At 32.0% G+C, this 25787-nt stretch overlaps 4 protein-coding genes across 4 annotated transcripts in view; 3 read left to right on the forward strand and 1 right to left on the reverse strand.

Annotated features, from left to right (window-relative positions):
* Positions 1-1895, forward strand: part of LOTGIDRAFT_122343 (hypothetical protein) — a gene marked incomplete at both ends in the record, with an annotated part of 38613 nt that extends 36718 nt beyond the window's left edge. The window contains 2 exons of the mRNA XM_009060116.1: positions 741-965; positions 1410-1895. Of these exons, the coding sequence (XP_009058364.1) occupies positions 741-965; positions 1410-1895 (711 nt within the window). The remainder of the gene's footprint in view (positions 1-740; positions 966-1409) is intronic.
* Positions 1896-4288: 2393 nt separating this feature from the next.
* Positions 4289-5783, forward strand: LOTGIDRAFT_163629 (hypothetical protein; the record flags this gene model as incomplete). Its single annotated transcript, XM_009060117.1, has 2 exons — positions 4289-4445; positions 4687-5783. 2 exons carry the CDS (start codon positions 4289-4291, stop codon positions 5781-5783), a joined length of 1254 nt encoding a protein of 417 aa, XP_009058365.1.
* Positions 5784-10391: 4608 nt separating this feature from the next.
* Positions 10392-11642, reverse strand: LOTGIDRAFT_122474 (hypothetical protein; the record flags this gene model as incomplete). Its single annotated transcript, XM_009060118.1, has 4 exons — positions 10392-10469; positions 10701-10775; positions 11170-11231; positions 11537-11642. The coding sequence occupies 4 exons, from the start codon at positions 11640-11642 to the stop codon at positions 10392-10394; spliced, it is 321 nt and encodes a 106-aa protein (XP_009058366.1).
* A 687-nt stretch (positions 11643-12329) lies between these two features.
* On the forward strand, positions 12330-18455 carry LOTGIDRAFT_191598 (hypothetical protein). Its single transcript, XM_009060119.1, has 15 exons — positions 12330-12397; positions 13222-13352; positions 13689-13734; positions 14057-14148; positions 14281-14324; positions 14595-14655; positions 14883-14930; positions 15103-15168; positions 15424-15581; positions 15951-16116; positions 16454-16575; positions 17003-17170; positions 17426-17513; positions 17667-17740; positions 18025-18455. The coding sequence occupies exons 2-15, from the start codon at positions 13230-13232 to the stop codon at positions 18302-18304; spliced, it is 1536 nt and encodes a 511-aa protein (XP_009058367.1). The 5' UTR covers positions 12330-12397; positions 13222-13229; the 3' UTR covers positions 18305-18455.
* The last annotated feature ends 7332 nt before the right edge of the window (positions 18456-25787 follow it).

Genomic DNA, 25787 nt, shown 5'->3' on the forward strand with positions numbered 1-25787 from the left:
ATCATGAGTCTTAGGAGGCTTTCGCTGCCATTGCTTTAGTTACTACTTCATTTGTCATAAACCATATCAATTATATCATGGAGAAAAGTAAAGTATGTTCTTGAAGTGATTGATATTTATTTTATACATCAGCTATTTTATCAATATTTACTAATCATCTTTTATTTATAAATGTATTTATACAAAAATATAAATCGAAGGTGTAGTCTATTGTTTATAATTCTAAAATGGAATTTGTTTGCCAGAAATATTTACTCATTTCTTGTGTCCTATAGGTGGATTTAGTCTTCACTGTAGAGTCCATATTAATATTTCATGAAAAAATTTAATGATTATTTACTTTAAATCAAAGATAACCTTTTCTGATATATCTTAATTTAAAAACACGATATCATCATTAATTATCGCAAAAAATTTCGTCTTGTTATATATTTTACTGTACAATTAGAATTGTCAAGATATTTAACTCTTGAAAAAAGAAATGTATTTACTGTGTATACTTCCTGTCACAGAAATGTCAGTGCATAGATGTTTCAACATTTGTTCACATAAATATTGTGTATAGAATGTCATTTTGGGAGTTTTAAAGTATGATAACATCTATAGTTTGAATATAGTTTATGATATACTGCAAATTGAGCCAGGTTCCGGAAAAACAACAAATTGGAAAGCAGACAGTGTGAAATGATTGATAATTTTAACCTTTTTATGCAACTTTTTATACTATTCATGTTTTTCAGGGTCGACTTAATTTAGAGTACCAGCCACTACGTGTTGGTGAAGTACCTGGTCGAATTGAGTTTTCATGTAATGATCTAGGTCTCTATATGTATGATCTAATCCTCAAGGCTACTCCATCTGGCCCAGAAAAAGCTCTTTACTTCCGTACTTGCCTGGGACAGAGCCAAGTTCAAACAGCCAAATTTCTCAACTTTGCTAAACAGAAAACTGACTACTCCTGCAAGGTGAGTGTCACATAAAATATAATAGAATCATCACTGAAGCCAGTACAGTAGTAGGCCTACTACAACCTTATCAAAATCATCAAAAGTGCCCGAATGCTACATAGTTTTAGAATTTAGGGGCGCATTTTTCGTAAAATTGTCGTCTGTTTCTGTGTCAACAATGTCAGAAAAGTCCCATGATGATTCTCAAGAATCTGTCATGTGTGCTAGATAACAATATGAGTGTATTTTATACACCAAATAAACATTTCAAGCTATGAGAATACAATCACAGTGTGGCACTAGGAGTTCTAGCAACATCCATTGCAGCAGAGATCAAATTCAAGTAAATTGTTGAACTCAAGAGCATAAATTTAATAGCTCTTTGTATCAACATGATGCCTTCTGAATTTCTATTATTCAGCCTCCTCATCTTTGTCAAGTTTCCTTCTTTTGTTATTTCAGATTGATAATTCAGATTTCCATGTTGATAAAACAGTGGCAGCAGCACCTGGATCAACAGGTGGTACAGAGGTAGCATTTGATGTGTCATTTGAACCATCTAAACTTGGTGAACAGAAAGCGGTATTAACAGTTTCCTCTCAAACTGGTGGTGAATATATCTTCCCATTAAATGGTAGCTGTATACCACCAAAACCACAAGGTCCTTGTATCATCAAAGCAGGCTCCAATACACCTATAACCTTCCGTAATGTTTTTAATGCTACAACACCATTTACATTCCAAGTTGATAATCCATTGTTTCATGTTTCCAAACAGGGTGAATCAGTCCGAGCTCGTAAAGATCATAGAATTGTTGTAGGTTTTGATGGAAATGATAGTAATTCTAAAGCAGCTGTCATGGGAAAATTAATTGTATCATGTGCTAGTTCTGCTGGAGGAAAAACTAATGCTCAATGGGTTTATTATTTGAAGGGTGTAACATTGTAAATTTAATTTATATAGAACATTTTTTTAAAGCTGAATAAATCTGATGCCTTTTTCATTCTTTTATCCACATATTTTAATTCTAAAAGAAAACATTTTCTGTTGTCCTCAACAATTCTGTTAGTGCCATGGCATGCTAGTATCAAGTTATAAGAAAAGTCTATTTGATAATCATATCCTTACAGTGTTCAAATATCCTATGATAAGTTTTATTGAATCTATAACAACTGTGATATTTAATTGTGATTTATTTAATAGTGTATCATAAAAGTATTATTTATTTTAAAATGTTGTGAAAATATTTTTATTAAACTGTCTTACGTTTAGATTGGTGTCTTTCCATTCCACATCCAATCTGAACACAAGATGATCCACCATTCTGACCTATCCCTCCATTGCAACCAAGGCCATCATAAGTTTCCTTTGGTGAATATCACAGATAATATTCTAAATCAATATTGAGAAAAATTTCAACAAATCAGGGACTATAGTTTTCTGTCTCAAAACCAGACGATAACTGTCAAAATAGCTAATAGAGGCTGAAATAGAGGCAGATGTGTCGGTCCAGGTTTCTCTGTTCAATGACAAATGGCATCGGGAGTATTGGAAGGACCCGTTGTTGGCAAAACGAATACCTTGATATTATGTACAGTGTTTAGTTGTGAGTGTGTAGACGCCACCAAACACGCCTTTTGAATTGAGACCAATCATGGACTTTCACAAGACCAAAGACAAAATGAAATGATTCACGATTTTTACTCTTGGCCAATGACCACAAATCATTTTCTACCGTTAAATTGATTATCATTCAGACCGTGAAACGTCAAAGCTAATTAAAGGACTCTATAATCATTGGATTTAAAATTCCAATACGCCGCCCAGATTACTCTACATAGAAAGATAGCTTCGACTGATTCAGCTTGACATTAGGATCGAAATCAAGTCTAAAGACGTCAGTTTACGAAACTCATCAAACAAATTATCAAAAAAAATTATGAATTAATCGAAATATGGCCACAGAAAAATACCAACTTTAAATGGAAGAGGATCGATGAACTATACTTGGAATTAACACGTATCAGGCAAGAGACCCAGAGTCTGAGTGGATGTTGCTGACCTCAGGTAAGTCGTTTTGAAACAACAAGAAGGGGTGAGGCGGGGGTTGGGGTTAAAACCGAAAATGCTGTACATCATTTCTTATATTTTCCAGCAATTGTTGTTATCCATGATACAAATGTCCAATATCATCGTTTGTTGTATAGGCCTGTTGTTTATATTTCCTAAAGGTATGATATATAATTTTAATAAAAGAACCAACCAATACTACCTGTAATCAGGGTTCAATTTTAACAGTATCGCATCACAGTTTGCGAATCAAATTGACTTTTGCGATCCGATATTTTCTATGATTATCCAAAATTAACATTTATCACCACATTCAAAGAATCAATTTATAAAATTGTGTGAAAATTTTGATTCAAAATCTAATAAAAATTACGGCAACTCTCAATGGTCTCAATAACCTTCGGGAAAGAACGTTATTTCCTAGTCTACAACTGGAAAATTGTGAATTGCTAACGAATGTTTATGAAATGCAATTCAGAATTTAACTTGGATTAAATCTAAATCTAAATTGAACCCTGCCTGTAATATATAATTCTTAGACTACAGTCTTTTAGAAATTGAACTATGATCGTATTTGCAGCTTGAGCACAATACGTATTTGCCACTATCAAAATCTCGGCATTAAATATGAACTAACGCTTGGAAAACGTCTACAGCTGAAATTGGGCTTGGAATAGCCAATTTAAGTTCTCTTATCCATTAAAGAAATATTTCGAATTTAATCGAAAATGATTCTTTGAATTAGGACAAAACATTTTCTTCATTGCAGAATATGTAGCATTTAATGTATGCTTATCTGGCAGATGTTACACAGTCTACGATGTTTCCGTAAAAGTAAATCAAGTCAATTGTGATGCTGGCAGCATTCTGGTAGAAATATATGATGCACAAATACAGGATGATATAGAATTTATTCTTACGTAAGTTTCAAGAATCATTTATAGAAAAGATTCTCACAAGCACACCAGTGGCGGAGCCAAAAGGGGGGAGGGGGGGTGGGAGCAGAGGAGTAACCTCCGTCCGGGCAATCTCGGACGCAAACCTGGCACCGCCACTGGAGCACTCAAAGAAAAAATCCACCATGGCATACTATATAAATGAAAGATCTTTCTTTACATTTCTGAACGGGGTCATTAAATTTCCTTTTCGGTGATCATATCAATCTTCATCAAATGCACGCCAGATTTGTACATCTTTATTTTTACTGAAATTTTAGAGGCGATGGTGAATATTGGATTGGATTGGATGACAAAGCCTCTGAAGGCAATTTCATGTGGAATTCAGGAAATTCTCTTACCTATGAAAATTTTACGCCTTCAAACAAAAATAATAATGGCCATGATTGTGTTTTCATATCTTCTGATGATAATTGGGAATGGAGCTCTGCCAATTGTAACCACAAAAAAGGCTATATATGCACTTATCAAGGTAAGTGATGCAATTTTGTAATCGAGAGCCCCGTGATGCGGAAAAAAAATAAAAATGTAGTGTCCAGGCCTGTAGTCAGACTTGATTTTCTTTTCGGGAGAGAGAGGGGGGGGGGGGGGGGGGGGGGGCTCTGTAGTTACGGCGGGCCTGGAAGTGTCATAGACATATAAAACAAATGGTTTGGCATGTTACAGAGTTTGGAAGACAAAAAAGGTAAAATACTGCAAACAATCAATTTCAGGAACATCTGACCCAGAAACAACTGTGATAACTACAACAACCCAAACCACATCAACTCCAGCTACAACAACTACTTTACCAACAACTACAACTCCAGCTACAACAACTACTTTACAAACAACTACAACTCCAGCTACAACAACTACTTTACCAACAACTACAACTCCAGTCACAACAACAACTACTTTACCAACAACTACAACTCCAGTCACAACAACAACTACTTTACCAACAACTACAACTCCAGCTACAACAACTACTTTACCAACAACTACAACTCCAGTCACAACAACAACTACTTTACCAACAACTACAACTCCAGTCACAACAACTACTTTACAAACGACTACAACTCCATTTACAACAACTACTTTACAAACGACTACAACTCCTGTCACAACAACAACTACAGTTACAACAACTACTTTACAAACGACTACAACTCCAGCTACAACAACTACTTTACAAACGACTACAACTCCAGTCACAACAAGCACTTCAGAAACGACCACAACTCCAATCACAACAACTACTTTACAAACGACTACAACTCCAGTCACTACAAGCACTTCAGAAACGACCACAACTCCAGTCACAACAACTACTTTACAAACGACTACAACTCCAGTCACAACAACCATTTCAGAAACGACTACAACTCCAGTTACAACAACTACTCCAGAAACGACTTCAACATCAAATCTTGAAACGACTAAAATTCCAGTCACAACAACCACTTTAGAAATAACGGCCACTTCCGTTTGGACACGGGTGACACAGATTATACAAATATGGTGTCCTGAATTACATCGAACATTTTCGTATAACGAAACTGTGACACCTAGTGCCCAACTTCAGTCTTTATTGGATGACTTAGACGACCAAGGCGACGCTATTCAAGAAAATAAGAAGAAGCGTCGAAATACAAGTGCTGCTGACGATAGAGTTAGCAGTCAAACAATAGGGCTGATTGGTGTTGCAATGCTGAGTTCTATTGGATTAGTCATACTAATCCTGGATTTATCTTCATTAAAACGTGATTTAATAACACTGAGAGGCAACTTATGTCCTACTGACTCACATATAATTGAGGTGTGAATGCTTGCAGCAAAGGTAAACAATTGAACTACCTCCTTAAAAAACGTCAACATCATGCACGGTTAATTTTGGTCCACTTCATACGAAACTGTATTATGCAATTATTTTCTGAGCAAAGTAAAAGTTTTTTTTTTTTTTTTTTCCATTATTTTTATGAGAATTTGAATAACAGCCCGAGTTTTAGAATTTCTTTCCTTTGATAACAATTTGAACATGCGCACACATTATGTCTTCAAAGTTTGATTTTACAGCCGACAATTTTCAATCCAAACTTTCTTTGGTTGAAATTACTAGGAGATAAACGTGTTTCTATTCAATGTTAACTTAGAAAATAATATTTTTATTTCACAGTATTATTTTGTTGCTAATATTCAGATAATAAAAAATTTTTAGAAATAAATTCAAAAAACTTTTTGCTTTGCTCAGACAATGATTGCAAATATGTTAGTTCCAACTAAAAAATATGCAACAAGCAAGTAGATGGCAATTATCTATGGTCAGAGTGCCTTAGTCAAATGGTCGATGTCCTCTGTGGTGCATGATGCCCTTTCATTCTGGTGTGTTTTGATAAAAATTACGGTTTTGTACATATGTTCTAGATATCAATCTTTAATTCTCAGAAAGTAACATCAATATTTTTTCAATAACGATTTGAATTATTGTGCGACAATTTTTTGCATTTCTGAATAGAAACATCCACGAGATTTACACCCCCAAATTCTGGATCGGCGTCCGTCAAGTAAGAATCGACAAGATCAATTTCATGTAACGCTTGATATTCTTACAGTGCATAGACGCTCTGATTTTCAATCACACGTCTATGGTTCCAGCAATTCCACTGACAATAAGTTTGTATAACAAAAGGCCTTTCGCTATTAGTGGCGTCATCAAACAGTTTAAGAAGAATTGCTGGAACCACGGACGTCTGATTCAAAATTGGAATGGTGCAAATTGATGCTATCAGTGTCCCCGATACACATAAAAAAATTAAGAAAACCTCTTTACAATCCCTTTAATACGTCAGTAAATAACAAGAAACCCGTCGTTTTGTAAACATTATCATAAAGTTTGGAATCCATATGGAATAACAGTTTACTTGCATTTTCAAAAATTGTCATACGCGCAAAAGAAATTTTAGTTTACATATTTTTCTAATTAAAATCTATTTTCTCTCAAAACTTCATTCTTCTATTATGATTTTATTATCTGAAAATAATGATAGATAATTGTTAATAGGCTTATCAAGGGTTTTAACATTCTCAATTGATTTCTTTAAAGAATTCTGGCTATCAGAATTTCCACTCTCCGTTGAGTCCTTGAAGAGTTCCACTCCACAGTACTTCATATAAATATGTGCTAAAATAGATCAACACAGCTATGATAAAGTGAGGATCTTGTCAGCAACAATAGTATTAGTTATACTAGACTTTAGTTGGGTGTGCTATCATCGTGTCCAAACCACATCCCCATTCGTCATACTTCCTCGAGATAATGTCAAAACCCGTATTCGGGATATGATGGGGTGGTTGGTATATGCAAATCCCTCCTCTGATTTAAGCTTTACGGAAGTCAGATCAAATGGCTTTGAAATGCTAAATAATAGTTCTTACTCCACGGAAAGTGAAACTCGTGAACGTTCGGCTCAGACCCGATTAATGAATCAAAGATGCCCATAATATATAAAGAGAGTATCTAAGTCACAAACCTAACATTCATCGGACTGTGCATATTAGGGCTTGATAACTGTATAGGATGAGGTACCGACCTGAAATAATAACTCGGAATAAGACTAGAGCGATAAGCAGAGATGGCTATGTAAACCGTGCAATGGGACGTTATTCAATAAATTATCATTATCATCAAATGTGGATTAAAATAATGGTAAAAACTCTTGACCTAGCCTCTAACGGCCAAATGCACGCTTGGTTTTCTCTTATCTTATATATCTCGGGTATTTGATTAACAAAAATTCTTACTTTGGTGTTTCCAATGCATACCCACTATTAGTTGGTGTATTCATCATTGATCCTGAAATAAAAATGATACTGTGGCGAATACATGTAGGGTATGGCAACTTGCAATTTAGCGAACGGTCTCTTGTCAATTTAAAAGAATGAGGAGAGTACCACGTCAGACGACTTAAAAACAATATGGCAAGTGCCACGTCAGACGACTTCAAAACAATATGGAGAGTACCACGCCAGTCGACTTAAAAACAATATGAGTGTACCACGCCAGTCGACTTAAAAACAATATGGAGAGTGTCGCGTCAGACGACTTAATAACAATATGAAGAGTACCACGTCAGACGACTTAAAAACAATATGGAGAGTACCACGCCAGTCAAGTCAAAAACAAAATGGAGAGTACCACGCCAGTCGACTTAAAAACAATATGGAGAGTGTCACGTCAGACGACTTAATAACAATATGAAGAGTACCACGTCAGACGACTTAAAAACAATATGGAGAGTACCACGCCAATCGACTCAAAAACAATATGGAGAGTACCACGCCAATCGTCTCAAAAACAATATGGAGAGTGTCGTCAGACGACTTAATAACAATATGGAGAGTACCACGTTAGTCGACTTAAAAACAATATGGAGAGTACCACGTCAGTCGACTTAAAAACAACATGAAGAGTATACAAATGATTTACCTATTCTACCCCCTGACGGAGGAGTTCGAGCTGTTAATCTTGATGATGATAACATGGGTGTTGATGATATAGACTGAAAAAGAAATCACATTGAATAAGATGAGAACTTGCAAGAAATATACAGCTTGGTTTAACATTGCTGAAATTCAAAATAAATTACGTGAAATTTGGTATATGTGCTATGCCATACGAATCTGGTTCTTACATAGTGTTGTTTCCATGTAAGAACCATATGTGTTTTTGTATGTATACTATAGTATGTTAGAAGTGTTAGGTGAATCATTCAAGACAACCTAAAAACAAATGTCAGATACTGGTGGATTGTTGGCAAAATACAAGAGATCGTTTCATTTATTTTACGTATGAACTACATGTATACGTACTTGAGACAAGGCTGCCATCCTGAAAAATATAAATTCGAATTTTATGGTTTCAATGCATTTATTGTTCATTAAAATGACAACGACGAGTTTGAAGGTTATTCACAATCTGTCGTTGTAAATGTTGCTCTCAATACAAATGAGGTGAAAGACTATTGTTTCGTGGATCGAATTCTACTACTGTATTTGAATCCTACGCATTACCACTATAGGGAAATACCAACACTACATACTACACAACACAGTACATGCAATGTATATCTCGCATTTTCTTTTCATTGATGTCAATACTTACTGAAGAGCAGAACTCATTTTAGCTTGATATGACGACTTTGGTGATCTATTCGGGGAGGCTTAAAAGATAAAAAAAATAAAAATCGTAGGATATAGAGTACCGCAGATACAATACATTCGTTTGAGGAAAGGAATAATCTTAATATAGTACATGCATATTGTATATTCTTCCTGGGTCGTTCTTATGAACAGCTTTTGAGACAATTTTTTATTGCTTGTTGTGGATTATCGATAGGTAGGTAACTGGTTAATGATCGTACGGCCTGAGCACGTAAGTCATTTTTGCCATAGTTACATTTCAGAATAGTGACTTATGCGGCCAAACTGTGGATCAAAGCGAATATGTTCTTACCATTATACGATCTTCCAGGTGATGACGTCAAACCTGTTCTTCCAGGTGTCGATGCCCTTCAATAAAGAATAAATAGCTTCTCCAGTTAATATGCACACAAGATATGGATATCATATAAATCTTATATTTAATAATTTCAAAATAGGTTAAGGTTAATAACTATAGACGGTTTTCATAAAGCTGAATCTTGATCAATAAATCAATTGTAAGTCGCAATGATTTCAAACTTTTGAATGGATAGTTCAGCAGATGGAAGCTTTAAAAGTTGATTTCAGCTTAAGCAACCAGAATAAGACAGTTGTGATTTTCAATTAGTATGTTTAATGAAATTACCTTGATGACGCACTTCCCAGGCCCTAAAAAAGAAAAATACTTTATACAGTAAAAAAAAATTTCATAGGGAATTGATCAATTTCTTTTATTTCTTTAGAATTTTTTCATTTTTTATCTTCAATATTTGATTCCAAGGATATTCAAAAATAAATATTACCTTTTCACTTATAAGGCGTTTTAAATATGTATTTTCGTCTTTTAACTTTAAAATCTCTCTGAAATTACAAACAAATATTTTTATAGAAATTATATCTTGCAGTTTTGAATACATTTCTTTGATTAACAATTTTTTGTGGTTTGAAATTTGAATCTATAAATACCTTTCATAATTATAACTTTGTGAAATTGCCTTTTGAGCTTTTTCCAATAGATTTCGCTGAGTGTTGATCTGTAAAACAAAACATATCTGGTCATATGAAACTCTAAAAAAAGAGTGATAACTGAAATGGTATTTGTGTTGACTGCGGTTCTGAACAAACTGATATATTGCAAACTTTCTTATACACATGATGTTATCTGTTGCATACTGATGAATTTCATCAATTGGTTCAGACAAATATGTTAGACGTACAGACTGGTTTTTGGCAATTAGAAAATTAAATGTATTACTTTTTCTCGTATATAAGATGAAAGCCTCTTCCTGTGACTTCTTTGGAAATCCATCACCTAAAAACGACCATTAGGCATCAAGAGTGGTACCTGTTATAGGCTACCCATATTTGTTAAAGCCTCTTATTAAAATTCCATGTGATAATTTTAAATAAACTTGCTTTTGTTTGTATAATTTTAACACCAGGTTTAAAAATTCAAAATTTCTTAGTCATCCTAAGAGGTGTTATTTCTTTACTATCTTGCTGGTAGGTTTAAATCAAACAAATAATGATCAAGAAATGTTACCTGCATCAGCTGTTTGTTGTGTTTCTTAGCTAAGTCGATAGGATCCATAAAGAAACATTCAACTTCAGGTTTCAACTTAAGAATAAAGATAACACTAAATGGTTTGATTCAATACCCGTGGAACATATTTTACTAGACGTTAAACGAATATTGGCCTTTTTTAGTGACAGAAAGCAGTAAATCAACACACATCGTGTCCAATTCGCTTGCAGATTGTAACATTATGGTACTGAGACTTATTCGATCTTAAAAGTATATATTCCACCGATGATTTTGTTGTTTGCTTTATTGAGTGGTTTTCATGCATCAATCAAATGGAATATGGTCCGATTGATTTGAAGTGTCTTAATGATCATATCAATTAAAACGAAATCTGCAACGTTTCTTCGACAACTATGACTCACAAAAGCATTGTAATCCATCTAAATTATTGTGAGTATCTTTTATGAATTTTATGGAAAATATTTACCTTGCTGGTTAATTTCATGGCAGTACATACCGCACCACACATTTTACATCTATTTTCACATCCTGTTGTCAAAATATAAGCTTACTGTATCATATCAATAGAATGAAAATATAATGAAAATTGTTAAATTCATTACCGGTAGTTAAAGTTCTGTTGCGGTTGAGATGATATCTGCACTAGGTCTCGTGACACAGGAGGGTCTAATAAGATCTTATGACCAAAGCACTGTTTAATTCAGAACTGCCAACTTCAACTATATATAGATCATTTAGGCTTATTTATTATTTACTAAGCATATTAGACTGTCTGTATAAAAAAAAACAGGTAGCCTAGGCGTTAGTAATTAATTTGTTTAAAGTATACTAACCTTCTTTGACACATTTTTCACAATAAATATGACCACAATTAGTCAAATTATATCCTATTCCATTACCAGGTTGGCAAAAACATAAATTACAATGCAACCAATCCATTTCTGTCAGCAAATGTTAACAAGGTATCATTTCTCTAAAAGAGTAAAAATGTGAAACTTTATCATGGCAGACATTTCTATGTCTTATAGGACATTGTAGAACATCTGGTAATGTCTTAATCTCATTAATGGTTAGTTTTGTAGGCCTTATGTGGAATTGGCTTTTATTTAACATGGTGAAAATTAAAAAAAACAGCAACTCCCAAATCCCAGAAAAAAGTCTGGCACTAACCGTGTTGATCTTGTATCACGTCCGGGGAAGGTGAAGGGCCATTTATCAGGTAGACAAGATATGTGATAATGTTATAATTGGGAATTACCTTAATTGATGAGCCGAATGATCTAAATTAAATTAATGTAGGCAAAATATCTTTTTATGTTTTTATTTTTCGCGCGGACGTCAACTTCCGCGCCGTGATTTAAGGATCGAATGCAGATTAAGGAGTGGTAAGTGTTTTATATTAAGTCTATATCTGACATCAATATATTGTAAATTGACACTCAAAGATGATTTATATTACTTTATGACAGAGTATCGTTTCGAGAGTGAACAGAAAATAATGGTTGATTGGAGATAAATATCAACCTACCTAAATGTCAAAACCGATCCCTTTTTCATCGAGAGACTTGACAATCAAAATAATAAAGATGGCGGCCTCCATGTGGCATTTTATAAACATAACAGAGACTTACATCATTGTTTGAATTTCACTCGTTTTCATGTTATAAATCTCTAACAACAATATATATCTATAAGTAAGACACGATTGTTGATTATTATTTCTGTTCGTAGATTGTAGTAGTAGTTGTAGGAAATGAATAATGTTTTGTTGAGCTTTGATTACTTTGGACTGAATGAAGTCGAAGAGTGAAGTCTATTTTAGTTTAAAAAAAAAGAACAGCCGCTGTGACAGACGGCTAAAGTACTAAAAAGTTACATAATATTTATGTTATATTATAAAATATTTAACATATCAAACATATGTGTTTGATATTTAACATATTTTGTTTATGATATATGTGATTTTTTGAAGGTATACTGGTATTGTATTTAAGTTTCACAAACACTACTATATTGATACTAAGGAAAATTCCAATAAGCCACTACTCTCTGACTACACTGTTTTCTGAATTGAATTTTGGCAATCATTTTCATATGTATTGAAATATCAACTACAAAATACTTACTGAGAGTCTTAGATTGCCTTTGGGTTGATGAAATTGTCAACCACTGGAAAAGTTATTATTTGTAAACATGATTTTACAGAGGGGAATTTTCAGTCCAGTCCATGAATTTCGGGGAGGAAAGTGTGTCTATTTAAAATGTAAATCACTTGAACCTTATATTTCTATGGACCCGAAGACATTCTAAGACAAATGGCATAAGTTTGAAAATTCTATTTTGAATATTAATGAAATAAGAGAAAAATTTCAATTCAAAGCCCAATGTAGTCAGAGAGGTGGCCTACTCTAGCCGACAAATGACAATAAATCTACCAGAGACTTGAATAGAGGCAAATGTTTTGGCCTTTTGTGATATATGTGTATTTACATTTTACAATATGAATGGATTATTTCAGATATAAAAATGGCTAAACCAACAAAAATAGATTATGAAAATAAACTGATCTTAGCTCCCATGGTGAGAATTAATTCATTACCAACAAGGTTACTATCACTAGATTATGGCGCTGACTTAGTGTATTCCGAGGTAATGATATTTAAATGAAAGTTTAACAATATATTTTTACTGTTAAAATAGCACTCAACAAGCTTACATTGAAGAGCGATTTAGAAATTCTAACATAGAACCTGAAGCATGTTGTTACTCAGAGCTTCATGCTCTTTGTCACTTTTCATAATTGTCTTCGAGTCTCCCAAATTTTTGTCAGGAGGATGTTACTAATGCTTAAGTTCCTGGCTATATTTTTACCATGGCTTGAATGATACAATCATATTGTAATACAAAGACTATTAGATTGCTAATTGTTAATGTATATATATGACTCTTTGAATATTGATCCTTATTTTGAACTTATTTTTCTAGGAAATTATAGATCATAAGATATTAGCAGCACAAAGAATTGAAAACAGTGAGTGAACACTACTTCTGTTTATATAGAAGTAAAATGGAAGGGTTAACATATATAAAATAATAATGTCCAGTATGCGATATTTATAAATTGTAGTGCTTTAGGTGCAAGGAAAGGAGAATTAAAGCCAACTCTTGGAATTGTTGATGCTTTAAGGTTAATCTTTTCAACATCTTTGATTATGGTTGATGAATAAGTTTGTACTTGTTTGGCAGACTATTTTGTTTAAGTAACAGATCAGTTTATAGCTTATAGCAAATACCACTTTGTATTCTGTTATTATTTATTAAATTTTATTTCAATAAACATTCTTGGTATTCAGAATTACTTGGAACTGTTGATTATGAAATGCCTGATGGAACCATTATATTCAGAACATGTCCTAAAGAGGAAGGCAAAGTTGTTTTTCAAATGGTAAGTTGCATATTGGCTCAATTATGGTTTCAGAATTTCAATTGTTTTAATAACACAATATGTAAAATTTGCCAGATTTAAAACATTTTTAAGCAATAACTTTGAAATCCTAATTTTCTGGTCTTTCTGTAGGGTACTGCAGATGCTGAAAGGGCTTTAAAAGCTGCCAAGAAATTGTAAGTATAAATACATCATAAATTTAAATTGTTTTCTCTATGTTTTTTTTAATATATACATTTAATCTAATATATGTTTTAATCAAATAAATACAAAGTAATAACAAAATCCAAACAGCAAAATGAAACCTGAAATCCAAAACAACATTTTTACAAAACATTAGTAGCAGCTAATGAACTTTTCATGTAGACTTTTAAAGAAGGGTTTTAGTTTTTAGTTGATTTGCATTCCGTATAATGGATCTATTTTGTTACTTATATATGTTACAGAGAAAAAGATGTTTTAGCCATAGATGTTAATATGGGTTGTCCTCAACTTTTTTCACTGAAGGTATATAAACTATATGTTGTCATTAATTAAACTGAAACAAGTTCACTATTTTGTGGTGGCAGAGTTCTTGTCAAATTATCTCTTTAGATGCAACACCTTAAAAAGAAGGTCATGGAATCACAAAATTTTAGTGTGGCCTGTGTGGACTAATCCAAACTTACTGTTCCTCAAGTCTGCGCTTACTGGGTTATCCCAGAATATTTATCATATCATTTTTATTTCTTTAGGGTGGTATGGGAGCAGCTTTATTGACACAACCAGAAAAAATTAAAAATGTAAGTTAACTATTTCATTGAAGTATTTTACTGAAATGTTTTTCAAAATATAGACGTTGTTAGGTAGTTTGATTGGTTTATGAATTCAAAATGTTGGATTCCACATTTTCATAGATAATAAAATGATCAGCCTTTTTCTATAAAGCTTGACATTATGTGAATATATTTATAGATTTTAACAACACTAGTCAATGGATTAAATATTCCAGTTTCATGTAAAATCAGGATATTACCAGAGGTTAGTTAGGTCTTTTTATTACTTAATGATCCATCACTAAAAAGGAAATAGGATTCTTACTTGTAACTCAAAAGAATTACATTTTGTTGCTGTTGTTTTGCCTGTATTGAATTAAAACATTACTGCATATGATTTAGGACATTGCATATACAAAATTTCCTAGGGTCTTTACACAAATCTCCAAGATAATAATTGGCAGCAAATATGCAAAAATATGCCTGTCATCTAGAATTTAAATATTTCGTCTGATTTCAGCTATCTGATACTCTAGAGCTAGTAAAACTTATAGAAAGAACTGGTGTATGTGCTATTGGTGTACATGGTAGAACTATAGATGAACGTCCTAGACATCCTAATCAAAATAATGTGATAAAAGCTATTACTCAGACAGTTAATATACCTGTTATTGCCAAGTATGTATTGACATTTACTTTATTTATTTAAAACTTATCTGAATAACAGTAGAATTGTGAAATATGTTTTACAGGATTTCATTTAAGGAATACTTTACTTCTTCAGCTAATTTCATCGGAATTAAAATTAAAATCTGACATCTAGTTACAAAGGAGACAAAATCTCTTGATTTTGTGGAATTATGTCTGATAACATAATGAAATAAGTAAACTGCGTGTGAGAATGTTGTTAACTTATCAGTGATGACATTGCAGACTTTCAAACATAGTAAACCAAGTGCCACCCTTTTCGAAAATAAAATAAAAGAAGAATCACATGACTTATGTGTTATGATGCATTTAAGTGATCATTACCTGTTGTAATTTCAGTGGTGGTTCTAAAGAAATACTATGTTATAATGATATAGAGAGTTTTAAACAAGAAACTAATACTAAATGTGTGATGTTAGCTAGAGCAGCTCAATGGAACCCATCAATATTTCGTAAAGATGGTTTACTTCCTTTAGAAGATGTTATTAAACAACATATAAAATACGTATGTATAGTTCAAGATTTAAAAATTCTACAATTTTAATTATTAATTGTAATGATTCTTTTGAGTTGGGTGGCCCAGTAGACACTTGCTAATTAAACTGAAAGTCCAGTTTTCTATTCATCAGGATTATACCATTGGATTTTTCATCAAGGTTTCTCTATGTAAGTGATGCCAGTAGGAGAGACTGACTAGGAAATAGTTGTTTAGTGGAACAATAAAGAAAGTCCATATTTGTACAGGCCTTCCCAGTTGAAAATTTAAAGATTTGAGCTAATGCAATTTTCTTCATTGCAAACTGCAATGAGTTTTAATAATGAAATTTATTTATTTCTTTCAGGCTGTAGAATATGATATCAATGCTATGAATACTAAATATTGTTTACTACAAATCATGCACAATTCAATGGATATGGCAGAAGGACAACCAATGTTAGATAGTAAACATTTATCAGAGATGTGGTAAGCAACAATGCATGGAATTTATTTACATCTGATAGATGTAATGATACTATAATTATAGCTCAAGCATCCATTGACATAACTATAACAAGAGAATTTCCAGTAAAACTTGTTATTGAATTGACCATAAAAGAAAAACTAATAAGTCTGACACAGAATGTGATATAGTATATGTTCACGTAGTGAACTTCCAAATGACTTGTATTTGGATTAAAATGTAAATCTGGTAGTTTAGTTTTTTTTTCCGCAGATGCTTCATTTTCAATTGTAGTAATTTGTAGCAAAAAAAAAACATAAAGGGAAACTGTATTAGTAGTCAGTGTGAATTTTTTCAGAAATAACAATTCAATAGTCATATTTGAATTGTCATATTGATCTAATTCTTTCATTGCTGTTCATTATTTTTGTCTTTTTGTTATGTTTTCAGTGATATTTGGAAGTTAGAAGAGTTTTATAAAACGATACAAAGAATGAGAATAAAGAAAAGAGAAAGGTTAATGGACGATGAAAATATTTATAATAATAAGATAATAGCCAAACGTATGAAAACAGAAGATGGTAGTATACTAATACAATTACCAGTAAGGTTTATCAAGTAGGTTATATTTTCCTTACATAGTTTAGTATTCACATTTAGGTTGATTGAATGGGGTTCAGATCATGCTATTTTGTGATATTTTTTTCTGAAAGCAACATAGACAGCTGAAATAAAAAGTTTAATGACTGGCAAAATGTATAAATTTTGTGATCCTGAATGAGCTGAAAAGAATCTGTTAAATATTGCCTGTTAAATATTGTAATGTTTTGAAATAACATGATTTTTGAAGAAGGAATATGTTTCTATATTTAGGTCTAACTATCCTGGTAATATCTCACCAAAACAACTTCTGCATACCAAATACATGAAAAAACATACTAAAGCTCCACCTTATAATACTGTAAGTAATTCAATGCTATCGTTTTAGCAGTTATTAACAAGAAAGATGTGTCATCAGTTCAACTCAATAAATAAAGGGAGATAACTCTGACATTTTTTCCCAAGTAATATTACCTCCCTTGGACTACATTTGAATTTTTAATTTTTTTTAAAGGTTCAGAGAGACAGTGATAAATGTTTTAAATCAGTATTATGTTTTGATGGAAAAAAGTACACCACACCATACTGGTAGGTATTTTAAGGTAGGATGGGTTTGGTCATTTCTTGAAAAATTGAGAAAAGTAATGTTAGTGATGTTGGTGAACTTGATTAGGTCATAAGATTAGTGCTGTCACAAATTTTGATATTTATACAAGAACTACTAGTTTTGAGACCAAACAAAGCTGATTTTGGACAGATCTGTTTTTGAGACAATTGAACAGCTTTTTTAGAAAAGATGAACCTATTTCAAGACTGATGAATTTGTTTGTGCCTTAAAACTACATTGATATACTATTTATTTTTTTGTAAAGGGAGAAATCTAAACAGTTAGCTGAACAAGGTGCTGCTATAACTTGTCTAATATCACTGGGTGTACATGATGGTAGAATTAATAATAATGAAACAGAAGATGAAGACCTAAGAAGTAAATGGAGGGAAATGATATCTGATAATAACAGTGTGCAAAAATCTACTGAGACTTCTTCTAAACCTGCTGGAGAGTCTTGCAATGCTCAGATTGATAAAAAAGAATATACAGAAACCAGTAATCAGATTGGGATTAACGGTGAAGATTCTGATGTGAAAACATGATGATTTTTATATAGGATGGTGATGACGGACAAAGCCAACAATAATATAGGTTTTAATTAATGGAATATTTGAAAAATTGTACGGGTTGCTTTTATTTATTGTTTTATATAAAATAATATAATTATAAATTAATAAATGAAATCATTAATTGAGAGTGAAAATCATTGATATACATGTAATGTCTTCACTGTGATCTAAAAGCTTCACAACGATTTTCAGCTAGCATTTAAATCAGAAATATCTAGACATATGGAGATTTTAGAATATGCAATATGTGGTAAATATCCGCTGCCATTCAATTCTTTTCATGGTTCAGATGTGTTATGATAGCACATACTAGAGCAGCAGAGTTAGCAGTTACAATTTGTTTTAGTAACCTTTTAATAAAATTGTATAATGGTATTCCATTTCTGAGACTAACGTATGTTTGGTGAAAAAAATGGCCTACCTGTCCCTTTAAGATTTTTGAGGAGTCCAAAGTTGATGATATTTTACTATGTTAAAGGAATATTGCGTCTTAGAATGAACATAAAATTTAAGAAGTGTAATCTTTGCAAATAAGAGCATTTATTCATCAATAGATATAGCTGGTCATAAATAACAAAACAGGATCCTTATATAATCTGATAAATCCAAAAACCTAGTAATTATCAATAAATATGCAATTAATTATTGAATAACAATTAATATTAAGATTTTATTAAGATTTTTTGATGGAATCAAATGAAATTCGGTATGTGTATACATATTCATAAAACAAAGATCAAGTTCGAATTTTAGCTATTTTCGACCGTTAGAAGCAGAGGTATTGCCCTTTTAGTTTTCAACCAATTTTGATGAAACTTAAAATGGATGTTATTAGACGTAAATCGTAAATCGAAAGGTTTGAGAAAGTTTAGTTTACTTCTGATTAAATTGATGGCTTTTTCAAGATTTAGGCCACTTACGTCTGTTTTGAGGAGTTATCGCCCTTTAACCTCTATACAGTAAGTGCTTCTATCAACATCAATTGCTCGTAAACACTCTAAAAACTAGAGTCTTTGAAGGAATCAAATGAAATTCGGCATGTGCATACATATTCATGAAACGTCGGTCCGTCCATCCGTCCGTCTGCCGCCCGTCTGTCCGTCCGTCAACATTTGCTTGTAAACGCTCTAAATATTAGATTTTTTGATGGAATCAAATGAAATTTGTTATTCGTTATTCATAAAACGAAGATCAATTTCAAATTTGAGCTATTTTCGACCGTTAGAAGCAGAGTTATTGCCCTTGCCCCAAAATCTTGAATATGCTATTACTCTCTTAGTAACTTTATGACACCAGGTAAGTTCACTGATGAATATATACTCATATTGACCATTCTTGAGAACTTTATGTTCACATAGTATCACTCTAACAATATTTGAGTAAATGCCTTGACTTTGTAAAGGCATGTTCATGGAGTTGGATTCAGGACTGTGTTTTCATTAAACTTGGTATTCACGTATAGATTAATGAAAGTTCAAAACTGATTTGTTTTCTGCCAATATTATTTCGAAGATGTGTGTATATTACCTTGCCGGACAAGCTATCTATTTCACTCCCCTTGCCTTTACTAATACAAGATAAAGTCAAATATCAGATTTCAAATGCTGTTTGATTTATTTGTATTTGTATACCCTTTTCATTTCTTGATCATGTTTGGGTTTATTTTCAGTGTATAAAAGGGAATATGTATTCATCATACTTGATTTAGCCGAAAAATGTTTTAATTTTTTTTAAATTTTTAATTGAGATAAATCATAGTTGAATGGGCTAACAGAAAATTCAATATAGCTTAATAATCCCCAAATTCTATAGCCCTCAATGAAGTTGACTAATGCTTTGCTAATACCCATTGTATTTTCACATTAGGTCTAGGTCATAAAAAGTCTACAACCAAATCTTTTCAATAAAAGTAATGATTAAGTATAGAAGCAATAACAAAGTGAACCAAGTCAGTCAATATACGCTATTTCAATATACCTGTTTTTAAGAATAGGTTGGGTGTGGTATTTAATTTTCAAGTACCTACTTATTTAACGCAAGTCAGTGAATATGTATTATGTCAATGACTTACAAATTGTGTGGATGTATGGTTGGCTGAAAAACTATGATAAAGTGATTTTTGGTTTCTTGTGTCTGGTTGCAAATTGGTTACATGTTCCTTTGTCGTAGTACTTTTTACTAATTTATTATTTGTTTATATTTTGATAAGAGTTTTTTTGTCGTGATTAGTTTTTCTACTACTGTGTTATTATAAAGTTTTATATATAAAAATATATTGTCGTCACCCATGTCCGTCCGTTGGTCTGTCTTGCCGTTGGTCCGTCCGTCCATCTGTCCACAATTGCTTGTAAACACTCTAGAAGGCACAATTCTTGACTGGTTTTTACGAAACTTTGTATTATTGTTTGTAATCACACAAAGATAAATCCTATCGAAAATCAGAAATTTTAGCTTGTAAACACTCTTTAAGGTTCAATTTTGATAGGTTTTGACGAACTTAGGGTAAATGTTTGTTATCACCCATGGATGAACACTATTGAAAATCAGAAAAATATTTTGTATGAGTTAATGCCCTTGTTCTTGAAAACACGTTTAAGTTTTAGCTAAATTCTAGATGGAATTATATGAAAGTTGGTGTAAGTGTTTGTAATCACCCAAAGATGAACCCTAATGAAAATCAGAAGAATCAATAAGTATTTAGTTTGAGTTATTGCCCTTGTTCTTAAAACCATGCTCAAGTTTTAGCCTGTAAACGCTCTACAAGGCTCAATTCTTGACAGAATTTGACAAAACTTGGTAATATTATACAGTATCGCCCCAAAAGGTTCAAAAGAAGTGTAAGACTGAAGGTTTAATATTTCATACTGGTAATTATTACTGTACTGCCAAATATTTTTATTTAAAATCAAAGCTGCCAGTGGGTGTACATAACCTTGCCTGACAAGCTATCTTTTTTTTAATAGAATTCTTTTGTTCCCTAAGATACTGTCTCATTTTGGGTTGATTGGTCATATTTTTGATAAAAGTTCTTTGTCTTGACATTAACTATTATAATACTTTGTGGTTTTTTGGTTATAGTTTTGATAGTTTGTTTGTCTTGATATTAGTTATTCTACTACTATGTAGTTATACGGTTATATTTTTGACATGTTGACATTGCTTTGTGTTGTCATTAGCTATTTTACCATTTTATTTTATTTTTGATAAGAGAACCTTTGTCCTATTATTAGTTATTTTGACTTCTTTGTTGACTATTTGGTTATATTTTTATTGATTATTTTAATGTAAATTGTCAATATATGAATTTGCTCGCATCATGTTTTGTAGGTTAGAATCCGCTACTCTAATAAACATGTAGGTCAGAATTTGCTCACATCATATTTGGTAGAATCAGCAACTCTATTATAGGCCATGTTTTGTAGGTTAGAATCAATCATTGTGTAGGAAGAGTCATTGTTTTCAAGGGTCAGTCTTATTTAAAGGGTTGGATTCGCCAAATTCTGCGTTAATTTGGGTCTTGTATATATGTATTTGGTCTTCAGAAGTACTAGAAAGTTTGAAAATCGCATAATTCCTTCAAAAATACCCCAAACTAGGAATATAAACATATTTCTTTTCTATATATGGCAGAGTCTCAACAAAAGACGATTCGTGGTTTTAACTTTCAAGCAGGGATAATTCTGGAGACACAGGGATTTAAAGGCTCAAATTTCGAGGAAAGACATATTATTTTCAAGTGTACCTTGACCCTTTCTACAAAATCATATGTATGCAATAGTAGGAGAAAAGTTGTTCACAATGCAATAAGGATGTGTTTATGTTCAGATCTTGTAATTTACTATTATCACATTCAATGTCTTCAAAGGTCACCAAAGATTTGGCTCTTGACCTCACAATGGTTGTTTGAAATTTTCAAATTTAAAATAAGTTTTAATTAATGACCCATTTACACAATCAATTGACAGAGTCATATGTAGTGTTGTTGATTAACATTGGAGGTCACAGTGTTATTGATAAGGTCTGAAGGGTAAAACAGGATTAATCAATTATTTTCAAACTGTTTACATTCAACTTTAACCTGCACTTCAGTCAACAAACTGACAAGTCAATAAAGCACATTTAGTTCAATTAGATTAAGTGTTGTTTACAGTTTTACATAAGGTGACATTATATATTATCAGTTTAGCGTATTGCATGAAAATATATTATTCAAAATGCCTTTAGTTGGGTTAACAAACTCGACCTTATGAGGTTTTCCTAGTTTTTCCAACACCCTTCCATGTCCATGTAGTCTTGATATGCAAATATGTAATTTCTGGTAAATTTTAATTATTTTTGCCCCCGCATTGTTTCTCTGCAGCCAAAAAATTGTGCAGTATGTAACTAAAACTACTCTATACTACAACAAGCAGCCAAAGACATTTTGCATTTGGCCATTTTTTTTAGTTAAAAATATATACTGCTCATGTTGGAAAAGCAGCCTTTTTTTAATCAAAAAGAATACTTGGGTAGTAAGGGATGGGTGTCATCATATTGAATTACTAGTTATACAATTTGTTTCTGGTACTGAGACTTATGACTTGTTAGCAGACAATAATTCAACTTTCCACTCAGCCATTGTGGATAATGGTGTCCCTTTAAGGTAGTGGTCAATAGGTTGCTCTACATGTGTATAAAGGTAAATATTTACACCAGACTTGTCTTTAAATTATCAATTGTCATCACCAGTCAAAACTCAGTCAGAATTATAGACAAGGTCATATTGATTTTATCAACATTCAACTCTATACTCAGTGAACCTACTTAGTTATGCCTCAAAAATACATTATCAATCTTTTTTTCTTATCTATTTTAGAAAACAAAACAAATGACTATCCTCTCAATGTGCCTAAAAGTTAAGTTAATAAAATGAAAAATGACTGTCAATTTTAATGATAAACTGTCAAACTTTCTCATGTCTGCTGCTGAAGTTAAAACCGTCTGGTAAAAATTTGAGAAATAAAAACTAAACTGTTGATCAAGAATACATCTTACAAGTCTGTAATGTTTATTTTGTTGGTTTACAAACAATTGCCTCACATCTGTAATCACAAATTGTTTGTCCTTCTTGTACTAAACCAAGAAAAGGGTCAAAGATGGAAAGGTAAAAAAAAAAGTAAAAACAAACACTTTAAGAGATGTATTCAATCAAAATAGAGCCACAATTAGAAATGCACGGATTAATTCTTTCCAGGATTATTCAGTTCTGTTAAACATTTACTTTAATCCAATCAAAATGGCAATACTTTTTCCAAAGCCTCGTGAATCAAAACAGGTTCAATGCATATGTAGCCTACCCTTAGTTACCAAGACTATTTGTACTCTTTCCTGTTTATTCTATATGCAGGTCGACATTGTCCCCAATTGAATCCCATAATTGACATAAGGTACCAAAATGTCAGCTTTAACATGTAACATGTTTGGGAACTAGTATGTAAAGGATTTTCATTTAATGTTCAGCTTCTGCAGTTTTTTTGCATTTGAACATTCATTTTGTTGTATTTTTTTGTTTTGAAAATGTCGATTTATCATAAATGATACATAACTGAAGGTATTGATTTGACTAACTACTAATGAAATGAGTTTATAATATGAAATAAAAAATTTCTGGCTTAAATATCTTTATAAAATGTCCTCTTGATAGCAATATCTTATTCTTATCTAAATATCTTTGATAGCATATCCTATTGTAAATAAAACTTACTTAAGAAGAACCTTAACTTCTCTCTTTAATATTCTTAAATGAAGAAAGAGAAGTAGGATTAGATGATCAGAAAAGATTGATTTACATACTTACACAAACTGTTATAATGTAAAATATGTATTTCATAATATTGATTAACTATTACAGTATCATTGATGTCATACAAAGTGATCCATAATTACAATTATCTGAGGAATATACATATTAACATCTTTTTTTTTTTTTTTTTTTTTACTTACTTACTCAGCTGAAGAGTTCAACTCAAATTATTCTTTTCACTTTTCAGAATGAAAATAGGAAGTCGGGTTTGACAGCAATTAAATAATATTTGCCTGCGATATCTTTCATAGGAGTCATTAATTATTAACAGAATGTTGATTATGTCTTTGCAAAAAAGAACATTTGTAGACAGTATATTACCAATTACCAAATGATTAGATTACTTTATCCTTTCAAATGTACTTCCTAGTCACAGTTTGAAGAAAAATCACTATTTAATTAATTATTGATTACTATACAAGACAATTGGACAGATGTTGTTTATAACACTATTTCCTATATACATATCAAATCAATTATTGAACTTACAAAGAGACGCCTTTTTCTTTTCAGGACATATTTTGTGCCTCAATTTTGCTAATTTGACAACAATTATTCTAAATCCAAAATACTTTGACAATATTTAATTGGCATGTTATCAGAAGAAATATACCACATGCCACACTATTCAGTATTTTTAAAACTCTATTTAGATATTAAGCATTCTGTTGACTAATCTGTAGAGACTCCTCCCCTTATGTGACAGAATTTGATCATGTAAAAGGCATTGTATGTCCCAACTGGATGTACTTGACTTTACATCTATTTTAAGATCAAAGTTGCTTAAAAAAAAAGGCTTCACTTTTGTAATGTCTTGTTATGCATATAAAATCCTTGGCATTTAGGTCTTGGTTACCATGTCTAATAGTAATTCCGACATTTCACACTCAATTATTTTTTCCTTAACACTTTTCTCACCTTAGCAACTAAAATATCCTGTTTGTGTTTAAACTACAAATTTAGATTCTTTCCAGTAGCAAAAGAAGGAGTATATTACTTTTGAATTACATTGAAAGACCATAAACCGAGGCCGTGTGTGCTACAGTTTATGCTCTCGAACTTCTCTCAAAGTTGGAAATTGAAAAAGAGTCTAATAATAACTTCTAAATTATGTTGCTTCCTGGCAAGATTTCCCACTTTACAAGCTGTGGGGTGTTTTTCCCGGCATCGTCTGTATTAGGCAATAAGGTGCATAGTGTTAGGTGTTATAGTGAGACATAGAACTCCATTCATTTTATTTCTGAGACAATTGATTAAACTAAAAATTTCCGCAAAACAAATTCAAACAAATTAAGATTAATCGAAATATAACGTAGGTGTTCATGAGTACATTTTTAATCGTGCATTGACCAACCTCTCCTGCTATCAAACAGGGATAATGAGGAATAATAAAATTTTTATTAATGACATGTGTTTTGTTCAGTAATGACATCATCAATTATGCCCAGTAGGATCTGACCAAGATATTATGATATATTAGATCAGCTGTTTAATAGCTTGACTGACCTACATAATATCTCATCAGTTACCTATATCAAGAAAGTAGACTCTATATTACAGACAATAATTTTATATACAGATTTCATGATCCTACTTTGTAACTTATGTCAACCA

The sequence above is a fragment of the Lottia gigantea genome, assembly GCF_000327385.1.
Source record: "Lottia gigantea unplaced genomic scaffold LOTGIsca_40, whole genome shotgun sequence".
In the NCBI taxonomy this organism is placed as follows: Eukaryota; Metazoa; Mollusca; class Gastropoda; family Lottiidae; genus Lottia; species Lottia gigantea.